At 45.0% G+C, this 12,085-nt stretch overlaps 1 protein-coding gene across 2 annotated transcripts; it reads right to left on the bottom strand.

Moving 5' to 3' along the window:
• Nucleotides 1-6,835: 6,835 nt before the first annotated feature.
• LOC112612065 (zinc finger protein 627) lies at nucleotides 6,836-11,454 on the bottom strand. 2 transcript variants are annotated; one of them, XM_025366129.1, is made up of 3 exons: nucleotides 11,331-11,454; nucleotides 11,096-11,156; nucleotides 6,836-9,267 (listed from the first exon to the last, which is right to left on the bottom strand). In XM_025366129.1, exon 3 carries the CDS (start codon nucleotides 9,212-9,214, stop codon nucleotides 8,084-8,086), a length of 1,131 nt encoding a protein of 376 aa, XP_025221914.1. In that variant the 5' UTR covers nucleotides 9,215-9,267; nucleotides 11,096-11,156; nucleotides 11,331-11,454; the 3' UTR covers nucleotides 6,836-8,083. The 2 variants fall into 2 exon arrangements, with proteins under 2 accessions (XP_025221914.1, XP_025221913.1); XM_025366128.1 differs by having other exon boundaries at nucleotides 6,836-9,278; nucleotides 11,331-11,453.
• Between the last annotated feature and the right edge of the window lie 631 nt (nucleotides 11,455-12,085).

Genomic DNA, 12,085 nt, shown 5'->3' on the forward strand with positions numbered 1-12,085 from the left:
AAAAAAAAAAAAAAAAAAAAAAAAAAAAAAAAAAAAAACAACATCAGGTGCAAAGTCATCAGGTCCCAGTAAAATCCTTAATGTTATGGGTTTTAATTAGGGCAGCCCTGGCTCACACAAAAGAGACCAAAAAAAGGAAGGGGGAGAAAATGTCACCTGCCTTATCACCCTCTCTTCCCTCAGCCCCAATATCACTGGGCCAAAATAACAAAGAGGAAACAGAGGTCTAACCTAAGCCTCCTCTTCCAATAGATAGGAAAAAAGGACAGAGAATACAGCTGTCAGTCCCTGTCTTTTTTTTTTTTTTTTTTTTAGACGGGGTCTTGCTCTGTCGCCCAGGCTGGAGTGCAGTGGCCGGATCTCAGCTCACTGCAACCTAGCAGGCAGCATTAGGAGAGCTCTTAACCCGCTCAGTAATGCAAAATCGGCAAGGCAAGCAGGTGTTACGAGTATAAAAAGATAAGAAAAAACGCATTAGAAGGCGAAACAGCGCAACCAAGCAGGCGGTGGGCGGAAGAAAAGGCTCAGCGGCAGAAAAGCTCCTGGCGACCAAGCCGACAAGGTCCGCCCAGGCAGGCAGCATAGGCCCCGGCAAAGGAGGGAGGGAGCCGCGCACATACATGCAAAGCCTACCCAAGTACAATGCGGCTGCCGCGCAGGACCTGCACCGCCGCCCTCTGGCTCTGTGGGCAGCCTGTAGCAAAATTTCACATGTTACCTACGTCCCAGACTATGATTCTCCGCTAAGATTTAAGTAAGAATTTGAAAAACCTCTTCTTTTTTTTTTTTTTTGAGACGGAGTCTTGCTCTGTCGCCCAGGCTGGAGTGCAGTGGCCGGATCTCAGCTCACTGCAAGCTCCGCCTCCTGGGTTTACGCCATTCTCCTGTCTCAGCCTCCCGAGTAGCTGGGACTACAGGCGCCCGCCACCTCGCCCGGCTAGTTTTTTGTATTTTTTAGTAGAGACGGGGTTTCACCGTGTTAGCCAGGATGGTCTCGATCTCCTGACCTCGTGATCCGCCCGTCTCGGCCTCCCAAAGTGCTGGGATTACAGGCTTGAGCCACCGCGCCCGGCCTGAAAAACCTCTTCTAATAATGGCCACTGTTAGCTCTCTCCGACCCCTGAGGTAGCTTTCCAAATTCAATTTAAGTAAAACAGTAACCTCTGAAGGGAGATTCGAGGTCCCAGGAGTTAGTTAATGAGTAATTAAAAGCTAGTCATGTAAAACCACACATTACCCTTTAAAGGAGAACTTTAAACCTAATTAAATGATATTTGTTAAGTTAGAAGGTAAAAATGTTGTGTCCTTCTCAGAAAGTGAAGAATAGTTGTAAGTGTAGTGAAAACATGCATGAATGACTGTCTTAACCCAGTGATTACAGATAATCTGTGATGTGTACTTGCTAAAAGAGTCCTAAATTGAGTTCCCCAGCCAGTGAGTCACTGTTTTCAAGACTGCCAGATTAAAGTCCATAAACTTGGTCGGCCGGAAAACTCAATTACAAGATTTAAGCTATTCCGCCTGTGGTTTTAAGCACATGGTTAAAGTATATCATTTAAGTCTCTGCTTCTAGAGATGCATTCAGATTTTCTTTTTAAACTTATTATTTATTTCAGCTAGCAATCTTAATGATTAATGCAGTCAAATGCTAAGTTATAACCCTGATATCATCAGGATTCCTTTAAGTAAAAGGCAATTCAAAGCGGTATTGCACTCTCCCATACCTAATGCTTTAACACTGTTTACTGATGGAAACACGGTAAACATGGAAGAGCAGCAGGCTAGTAGAGACCACATAATTCAATCACTCAGTGTGAGTTTACTAGCACTCAAAGAGCTAAGGTTACTCTGTTTGTTTATTTATTTATTTATTTAAGACAGAGTCTCGCTCTGTCGCCCAGGCTGGAGTGCAGTGGTGCGATCTGGGATCACTACAAGCTCCGCCTCCCGGGTTCACGCCATTCTCCTGCCTCAGTCTCCTGAGTAGCTGGGACTACAGGGGCCCGCCACCATGCCTGGCTAATTTTTTGTATTTTTAGTAGAGATAGGGGTTTCACTATGTTAGCCAGGATGGTCTCGATCTCCTGACCTCGTGATCTGCCCTCCTTGGCCTCCCAAAGTACTGGGATTACAGGCATGAGCCACCATGCCCAGCCTATCAGGTTACTCTGTTTATTTATTAAAGAACTTTTACAACCTTAAGCTCGCTCTGGACTTTGCAGCCTTCTGTTGCAAATATAGCCATCAGTTTATGGGGTCGAGACTTACAGCATGGGATAGGAGACTTACAAATGAAAACTTTGATAACCCAGGATTTAAAATGTTGAAGAACATGGGATATCAGAGTGAAAAAGGTTTAGGGAAATTTCTACAATGAAATCCTAACCAATATCAGTAACTGGAAAAACAGATAGAAAAGGGCTAGGACACCAGGATTTCTGACAGGGGTCATTGATATTTGATATTTCTCCTTCGCCCACTGCCTTACCATTAGAATGGCTCAGTGACAAACCTGTGTGGGTGGATCAATGGCCCCTAACACAAAAGAAGATAGATCAACTTCATTTGTTGGTAAAAGAGCAATTGAACCCAGGACAGTAGAAAAGTCAGCCCCTGGAATTCTCCAGTATTTGTTATTCCAAAAAGGTCCCAAAATAGTAATGACCTCTGGGGTTTCAACTCAACACTCAGAGCTAATTGCAGTCATTCAGGTTTTACAGCTCACAGCTTCAGATCCTGTCAACATTGTCTGTGACTCAGCTTATGTTGTACATGTAGCCAGTCGCATAGAAACTGCTACAGTTAAAAGTACACTAGACCCAGAACTGCTTAATTTATTTCACTTATTCTCATATGCTGCATGCTACATGCCAAACAGGTGACACAGCTGGTCATGTACAGTGACATTGTCTGTCATCATTTGCTCATATGGGAATACCTAAACAATTAAAAACAATGGACCCGCTTGTACTAGTCATACTTTTCAAAATTTCTTACAGCTTTGGGCTATAACCCATAAAACAGAAATTCCTTATAATCCTAGAGAACAAGGCATTATAGAGCAGGCACATCAAACATTACAACGCATGTTGAAAAAAACAAAAAGGGGGTATAGGAGGCCAACTACCATCTCAATCAAAACTACATTTAGTCTTATTTACTTTAAATTTTCTGACTCCTGGTACGGAAGGTAAGACTCCAGCAGAAAGACATTGGCAAGTGTTAGAGGAAAAGAGGAAAGTTCTTCCAAAAGTATTATGGAAATCCCCAGAAGGAGGACAATGGAAAAGTCCGGTGGATTTATTGATGTGGGGAAGAGGGTATGCTTGTGTTTCTACAGAAGATGGACAAACCGTGTGGGTGCTCTCAAGGTGCGTGCGACCATGGAACAGGAGACTGGAGGAACCCACGGTGGCCAATCATGGGACTGGTCCCTTCAGTACCAGCCATGAGCCAGCTGGGCCTGAGTGCAAACACAGAGAAAAGGCCTAACAGAATCATGAAACAGTTCTAAAGCTGTTTTCCGTAAAATCGGATGGACCGCCAATTGGATAATGAAAGCTGCCCAGCCTGACCTTACATTCTTTCAATACATAAACAAAAAGGGGGATATGCAGGGAGCCGAAGGCCCGTGGGACATGACCAACTCGGCATTCCACTGGAGTCTATATGATCAAATAGCAAACTGTTTATCATGAATGCAGGATGTGGGCAAGCTCACACTGCCCTGCCACCAAAAGGTTTGCTGAGGGACATCACTCCCTGGCACCCGGCTCCTTGAAGTTATCTACTTGAGAAATCTAGCACCTATTGTGCAAACGATGCAGTCCGCGAGACTGCTGTGAACCCCAACTGACAATTACCTGCTTTTCTCACTATCTCTTTTGCCTCATAAATACGGAGGGCTGTGTAAAGCTTAGGGCCCTTGTCCACTAGAGGCAAAGTGCCCCTTGACCCCTTCTTCCAAATATACTCTTTTGTGTCTTTATTCCTGCGTTCACCCCACTTTGTTCAGTCCTGTAGGTCCAAGGCAGGTCAGGCTGGTCTTGAACTCCTGACCTCAGGTGATCTGCCCACTTCAGCCTCCCAAAGTGCTGGGATTAGAGGCATGAGCCACTGCACCCGGCCAGCATTACTTTTTTTTTTTTTTTTTTTTTTTTTTTTTTTGTGAGACGGAGTCTCGCTCTGTCGCCCGGGCTGGAGTGCAGTGGCCGGATCTCAGCTCACTGCAAGCTCCGCCTCCCGGGTTTACGCCATTCTCCTGCCTCAGCCTCCCAAGTAACTGGGACTACAGGCGCCCGCCATCTCGCCCGGCTAGTTTTTTGTATTTTTTAGTAGAGACGGGGTTTCACCGTGTTCGCCAGGATGGTCTCGATCTTCTGACCTCGTGATCCACCCGTCTCGGCCTCCCAAAGTGCTGGGATTACAGGCTTGAGCCACCGTGCCCGGCCCCAGCATTGCTTTTCTAATCAGATGAAGAATAGTGTATGCTGTCAACAGAGCATCAGGACTCAAACACAAAGCTACATCACTGCCTTCCAAAAGTGGTGGCCTTCTGGTTTATGAGCAATCTTTGAGCCTGTGCTACGATGTCCTCTCGGGTGTTTGTGAAGCATCAAGATACTCCCACAGTCAAGGCCAATAATCAGGCTCAGCTGTGTCCTGTTCATCTCCCTCACCCTGTGCTTCCAATGTCCTCTACCTTCGCTGGCCATCCCAACAGAGCACCTGCATCCTGGGCAAAATCACATTTGGAGTCACGTTGACGGTGGGGTTTCTACTCTGTGGCTCCCACTATCACTGTGGGTGTTGCCTTCAAGGGAGAAGGAGAAGAAGGTTGGATTCAGTAGCACCTAACTCTGTATTGCCCTCTCTAATCCAAATGACTGTAGAATCTGACAGGCAATGACTCCACCCTTCACTCATGTGAATACATTATCTGGAGCTGAATGTCATCTCCACACACAGTCATGGTTTGGTCACTGATTGCTACTCCATCCTGTGATACCTGGGCTTTTGACTCTGAGAAGTTTCAACAAGGATTTTCTCAACAAGTGCTTGCTGGACACCTTCCATGAAGTGATTGGACTGTTCCATGGAAGTGTACAGACAAAAAGCTGACTTTTGCATGTTGCTTTTTAATCTATTGTGCCGGCATAAGAGGCCTATTGATAAATTAGAAGCAAAGGCATATATGCCAGGAACAGTGGCTCACACCTGTAATCCATTCCAGCACTTTAGGAGGCTGAGGCGGGCAGATCACCTGAAGTCAGGAGTTTGAGATCAGCCTGGCCAACATGGTGAAACCCTGTCTGTACTATGAAAAAAATGAGCCAGGTGTGGCAGTGGGCACCTGTAATCCCAGCTACTCGGGAGGCTGAGGCAGGAGAATCACTTGATCCTGGGAGGCGGAGGTTGCAGTCAGTTGAGATTGCGTCACTTCACTCCAGCCTGGGTGGTAAGAGTGAAACTCCGTCTAAAAAAACAAAAACAAAACCAAAAAGCATATTATCTGAGCAAAAAAGGCTTGGTTGGAATATTGATGCTGACTTTGTTCCTTCCTAAGCTTGCATTCAGATAATTTGCATAAATATATTAGTCTCATTAGACTCATACAGGAGCTTTTTAAAAGTATTATACAGCTGGCCGGGCGCGGTGGCTTAAGCCTGTAATCCCAGCACTTTGGGAGGCCGAGACGGGTGGATCACGAGGTCAGGAGATCAAGACCATCCTGGCTAACACGGTGAAACCCCGTCTCTACTAAAAAATACAAAAATTAGCTGGGCGAGGTGGCGGGCGCCTGTAGTCCCAGCTACTCGGGAGGCTGAGGCAGGAGAATAGTGTAAACCCGGGAGGCGGAGCTTGCAGTGAGCTGAGATCCGGCCACTGCACTCCAGCCTGGGTGACAGAGCGAGACTCCGTCTCAAAAAAAAAAAAAAAAAAAAAGTATTGTACAGCTTGCTAAGAAGTAAATTTACATATTTTAACTGAGATACATAATGGAAAACAGCGTCCAGTACATCACAGGAACTACTTCAGTGTTCACAGAATAAGTAAGGCAAAACAGGTCCACAAGTCCAGGAGCCAGCCTCCCCTCACTGCAAGGCCAAGTCTTGCACTGTTGGAGACAAACACGTCAGACACCGGCAATGTGAGACCATGCTCCTTGGTGGCTATGATGAATCAAGACAAAAAAAGGGCATTCTGTAACCATGTCTTTAAAACTGGTCAAAGAGAGCATGTTCCAAATCGTAAACATGACAAAAATTCCCCTCTTCTCTCTAATATGACTGAGTGGTATTTCTCATGAATTACGTTTACCTCCACTCCATTCCTTTTCCTTCTGGATGAGAATAATTATGATGACCAAGTTTAGAATTAAGTTTACCTCATCACTGCATCAAATACAGAGAATCATCTTGCTTCCTTGAATAGAAATCAATCGACCTGGCCGGGTGTGGTGGCTCATGCCTGTAATCCCAGCACTTTGGGAGGCCGAGGCAGGCAGATCACAAGGTCAGGAGTTCGAGACCAGCCTGACCAACATGGTGAAACCCCGTCACAACTAAAAATATAAAAATTAGCCAGGCGTGCTGGTGTGCACCTGAAATCCTAGCTACTCAGGAGGCTGAGGCAGGAGAATTGCTTGAACCTGGGAGGTGGAGGTTGCAGTGAGTTGAGATTGTGCCACTGCACTCCAGCCTGGGCGACAGAGCAAGACTCCTTATCAGAAAAGAAAGAAAGAAAGAAATCAATCAATCAACCTAAAACAAGCACAAAACCTGTAAGAAATTCTTCTGAGCAGCCTCTTACTGATACATCACACAGCCCTTTATGGTTTGTGGTCATAATTATTATTACAATTTATTACACCCTCTTTGACAACAGGTATGGTCTCTGTGGTCTTTAGCAAGAGAGCACACAAAACAGCATGACTTAACTTTTGGTATTATGAGTAGATGAGAAATTACTATGAAGATAAAAGTTGAAACTATATAAGCATGAAAAGTAAAATTTACATGAGGAGGAAAAAATTCCTTAAGTTGTATGCACATGGTTAACGCTGACTTCAGTGTCTTAACAAATAATTCGCCAAAATTATAAACTTGATGTAATCCAAGACTGAAGACAGTTGTTAAACTGTTTCTAGGAAACATGTACAGAAGTCTTGTTTGAATAAAAAATACATATTAGTCACATATAATCAAACAACTGAAAATGAACTGAGGCATTACATTGAGCTATGAATAATAGGAAACACTTGAAATTTCCTGATAGAGGAAGGTGCTTATTCTCACATCAAGGTCCTGGGTGAGGCCAGTCACTGCACAGTACAGCAGCAGAACAAGCTCCCCTCTGGTTGGTTTTGACAGCAGCATGGTAGCTGTCAGGCTCAATCAAGAATACAGTCACTACTGGTAAGAACAAAGGTGCTTACCACACAAATTAGACCTTCTGCTAATTCAGTCTACAGATTAGGGGAGTCAGAGCATCAGAGAATATTCCCAACCAGGACAGTCTGAATTAGCTGCCTAGTTCACACATGATAATGTCTGAAGGAAAACCAAAGTGTGGATGGATATTCAACGTGGGGCTTCTGGAGACCTGTGTGGAAACCTATCACTTCCGAGAAAATTAAAGTCAAGTCATTTTGAGGATACTCTTGATTGGCAACCCAAAGCAGCAGGAAAATGGGATGGAAGCAGGTGTCCATACAGCCTGTATTCACATTGCTGTCTCCCTGTATGGTGCTTCCAAACCATGGCTAATGCCTTCTTAACTTCCTTCCAAACCTCATGTAAGATAGGGTACTGGTGAATTATATCATGGAATCACAAACGGAATGGATTCTGGGAAATCTAGTTCCTAATCTACCAACACTGACATGACACAACCCAGAGATCCAACTCCAACTCTAGGTTTTACTGTCATATCACAAGTCTCTCGTAATTTAAAGCCAATTCTCTTACAGGGTCTTTCTCCACTGTGAATCCTTTCACGTAGTTGAAAGAAACAGAAAGGACTGAAGGCTTTCCCGAATTTCTTACTTTCATGGGGTTTCTCTACGTGACTCCTTTCATGCTCATGAAAGAACTGGGACAAATGAAGGGTTAGGGTTGGGGTTCTCATAGGGTTTCTCTCCAGTATGAATTCTTTCATGTACTCGAAAGTAAGTGGATCGACTGAAGGCTTTCCCACATTGTTTACATTCATACGGTTTCTCTCCAGTATGAGTTCTTTCATGGATTCGGAAGTAACTGGAGCGACTGAAGGCTTTCCCACATTTTGTACATTTATAGGGTTTCTCTCCAGTGTGAATCCTTTCATGTTTTCGAAATGAACTGGAACAACTGAAGGCCTTCCCACATTGCTTACAGTCATAGGGTTTCTCTCCAGTGTGGGTCCTTTCATGGATTCGAAATGAACTGGGGAAATCAAAGGCTTTCCCACACACCTTACATTTATAAGGTCCGTTGCCAGTGTGCTTTATCATGTGTCTTCGAACACTTGCGAGACAAGTCAAAGCCTTCCCACATTCCTTACATTCAAAAAGCTTCTCTCCGGTATGAGTCCTTTCGTGACTGCGAACAGAACTGGCGCACCTAAAGGCTTTACCGCACTGTTTACATTCGTAGGGTTTCTCTCCTGTGTGAGTTCGTTCATGGATTCGAATGTACTTGGAACAACTGAAAGCTTTCCCACATTGCTTGCATTCATAGGGTTTATCTCCAGTGTGAGTCCTTTCGTGGATTCTAATGTAACTGGAACAACTGAAGGCTTTCCCACATTGCTTGCATTCATAAGGTTTCTCTCCAGTGTGACTTCTTTCATGTATACGAAATAAACTGGGATAATCAAAGGCTTTCCCACACACCTTACATTTGTAAGGTACACCTCCCCTATGCGTTAACATGTGTCTTCGAATGCTTACAAGAGAAATAAAGGTTTCTCCACATTCCTTACAATCATAGGGCTTTCCTCCCGGATGAGTCCTTTCACGTACTGGAAAAGAGCGATGATAACTCAAGGCTCGTCCACACTGGTTACGTGTATATGACTTCTTTCCATATTCCTGATATGCATTTGGTTCACGTCCAGTGTGATCTCTGATGTGCCTATTAAGGGATGAAGGACCCGTGCCGACTTCTCCACACACACTGCGTTCGCATGGTTTTACTCCAGGAGTTTTCTTGTTCAGAATACCATCTGGCATCAGGCTGAAGGTTTCTTCACCTTGACTACCTTCTTTACCTTCACAGAGTCTCTCTGGAATATGACTGGTGGGAAAAATGAGAAGCACATTATTAACGGTTTGTTTATAAATGATTTTATATTCATTAATAGGTATTAGACTTATATTCACTTTTTTTTTTAAAACACAGAGACAGAATCTCACTATGTTGACCAGGTGTGAACCCTGAACTCCAAGGCTCAAGGAATCCTCTCACCTCTGCCTCCCAAAGTGCTGGGATTACAGGTGTGAGCCACCGTGCCTGGCCTTGGACTCACACTTTTAACATTATCAGGGAAAGTGTACATTTTATGCCTGTCTCAATTGTTTGAACATGAATGGACTAAATGGTCTGCAATAGGTCACAACCATACCTATTATCAAAAAATGATATTCATGGCCAGGCGCAGTGGCTCATGCCTGTAATCTCAGCACTTTGGGAGGCCAAGAAAGGCGGATCACCTGAGGTTGGGAGTTCAAGACCAGCCTGACCAACATGGAGAAACCCTGTCTCTACTAAAAATACAAAAAAAAAAATTAGCCGGGCATGGTGGAACATGCCTGTAATCCCAGCTACTCAGGAGGCTGAGGCAGGAGAACTGCTTGAACCCAAGAGGCAGAGATGCAGCGAGCCGAGATCATGCCATTGTACTCCGGCCCAGGTAACAAGAGCAAAACTCTGTCTCAAAAAAAAAAAGAAAAGAAAATGATATTCATGGCCAGGTGTGGTGGCTCACATCTGTAATCCCAGCACTTTGGGAGGCTGAGGCAGGTGGATCACCTGAGGTCAGGAGTTCGAGATCAGCCTGGCCAACATGGTGAAACTCCATCTCTACTAAAAATACAAAAAATTAGCCAGGCGTGGTGGCGGGCGCCTGTAGTCCCAGCTACTCGGGAGGCTCAGGCAGGAGAATTGCTTGAACCCAGGAGGCAGAGGTTGCAGTGAGCCAAGATGGTACCCTCACACTCCAGCCTGGGCAATGAGTTGTGAAATTCCCTCTCAAAAAAAAAAAAAAAAAAGATATTCATATTCATATGAGGTTTCTTAATACTGTCTACAAGTGAACTATTTTGCAAACACTGAACATCTATGTTACACTTAACTATGTTTTTGGAAAAGATTTTCTTTTCTTTTGTGAAATGGAGTCTCCCTCTGTCACCCAGGCTGGAGTGCAGTGGCGCGATATCGGCTCACTGCAAGCTCCGCCTCCCACGTTCACACCATTCTCCTGCCTCAGTCTCCTGAGTAGCTGGGACTACAGGCGCCCGCCACCATGCCCGGCTAACTTTTTTTTTTGTATTTTTAGTAGAGACGTGGTTTCACCGTGTTAGGCAGGATGGTCTCGATCTCCTGACCTTGTGATCTGCCCACCTCAGCCTCCCAAAGTGCAGGGATTACAGGCGTCAGCCACCATGCCTAGCTTAGAGAAGATTTTCTAAAAACAAACCAGTTTGAAACTGGGCTTATATGTTGTTTGCTTGTTTTAAAAAATTCCTGCCGGGCATGGTGGATTACATCTGTAATCCCAGCACTTTGGGAGACCGAGGCGGGTAGATCACAAGGTCAAGAGATCCAGACCATCCTGGCCAACATGGTGAAACCCTATGTCTACTAAAAATACAAAAAATTAGCTGGGCGTGGTGGCACGTGCTTGTAGTCTTAGCTACTCAGGAGGCTGAGGCAAGAGAATCACTTGAACCTGGGAGGCAGAGGTTGCAATGAGCCGAGATTGCACCACTGCACTCCAGCCTGGCAACACAGTGAGACTTCATCTCAAAAAAAAAAAAAAAAAAAAAAAAAAAATTCCTCACAATATGAAATGCTCTCAAGGAACAGAGCTTTATTTTGTGAGTGCAAATTACCTTATATTTCTCCTGGGAATTTTGAATGGGTCTTCAATGTTCTGGTCTTCCCATTGTTTTCCTAAAATTTAGACCCAGAAAAGTCATTATGAAATTAGTACAAAATTATGAAAAACATGTTAGATTCTATATTCACAATTCCCTGCACCCATGCCTGGTTTATTCCCCAAAGAGTTAAGGAGCTAGAAACACCTGTTCTCTAGTTTACTAAGTGAAGGTATATTGTCACCCTTACCTATAGAAGCCAGGTTCCTGAAGGTTTCCCGCATCACATCCCTGTAGAGATTCTTCTGGGAAGGATCCAGCAAAGCCCACTCTTCCAGGGTGAAGTTCACAGCCACATCCTCAAATGCCACCGAGTCCTAAAACATCCCACATGTGTGGAGGAGGAAGGTTGAGACTGACAGCACTGGGGGCCTAGACTTTATTCCCAAGAAGTTCTCAGGATGCTGTGCTCTCCAAACATTTATTTCAAGATTCCACAGTCATCAAACTTACCCTCCGTCTAGACTCACTTCTTTCCACAAAGCAATTCTGCTGCTAGAACTGAACTGGCACCAGCACAACAGGAACATGCCTGTCTGGTGGGAGAAGTATGTACTGCCTGGGCCACCCCTAATGTCTCTCTGTAAGGTGGGTCTGTAGCACCTGTTGTAACAAACATGTAGTAACTAGTGTGCAGAAAAAAGTGAACGTTAGCCACCCTGAGACTGTATCTTTAGAAACGCTTGTGCACGGCTGGGCGCGGTGGCTCAAGCCTGTAATCCCAGCACTTTGGGAGGCCGAGACGGGCGGATCACAAAGTCAGGAGATCGAGACCATCCTGGCTAACACGGTGAAACCCCATCTCTACTAAAAATACAAAAAACTAGCCAGGCGAGGTGGCTGGCACCTGTAGTCGCAGCTACTCCGGAGGCTGAGGCAGCAGAATGGCGTAAACCCGGGAGGCGGAGCTTGCAGTGAGCTGAGATCCGGCCACTGCACCCCAGC

The sequence above is a fragment of the Theropithecus gelada genome, chromosome 19, assembly GCF_003255815.1.
Source record: "Theropithecus gelada isolate Dixy chromosome 19, Tgel_1.0, whole genome shotgun sequence".
Taxonomy (NCBI): domain Eukaryota; kingdom Metazoa; phylum Chordata; class Mammalia; order Primates; family Cercopithecidae; genus Theropithecus; species Theropithecus gelada.

What these genes read in the sequence shown, in the direction of transcription:
- LOC112612065 (XM_025366128.1), bottom strand. Translation starts at nt 11,364, where the DNA reads ATGCGGGAAACCTTCAGGAACCTGGCTTCTATAG. An exon ending in CAGGAACCTGGCTTCTATAG is followed by an intron (nt 11,157 to 11,330) that starts GTAAGGGTGACA and finishes TCTAAATTTTAG; the next exon opens with GAAAACAATGGGAAGACCAG. An exon ending in ATTCCCAGGAGAAATATAAG is followed by an intron (nt 9,279 to 11,095) that starts GTAATTTGCACT and finishes TTTTCCCACCAG; the next exon opens with TCATATTCCAGAGAGACTCT.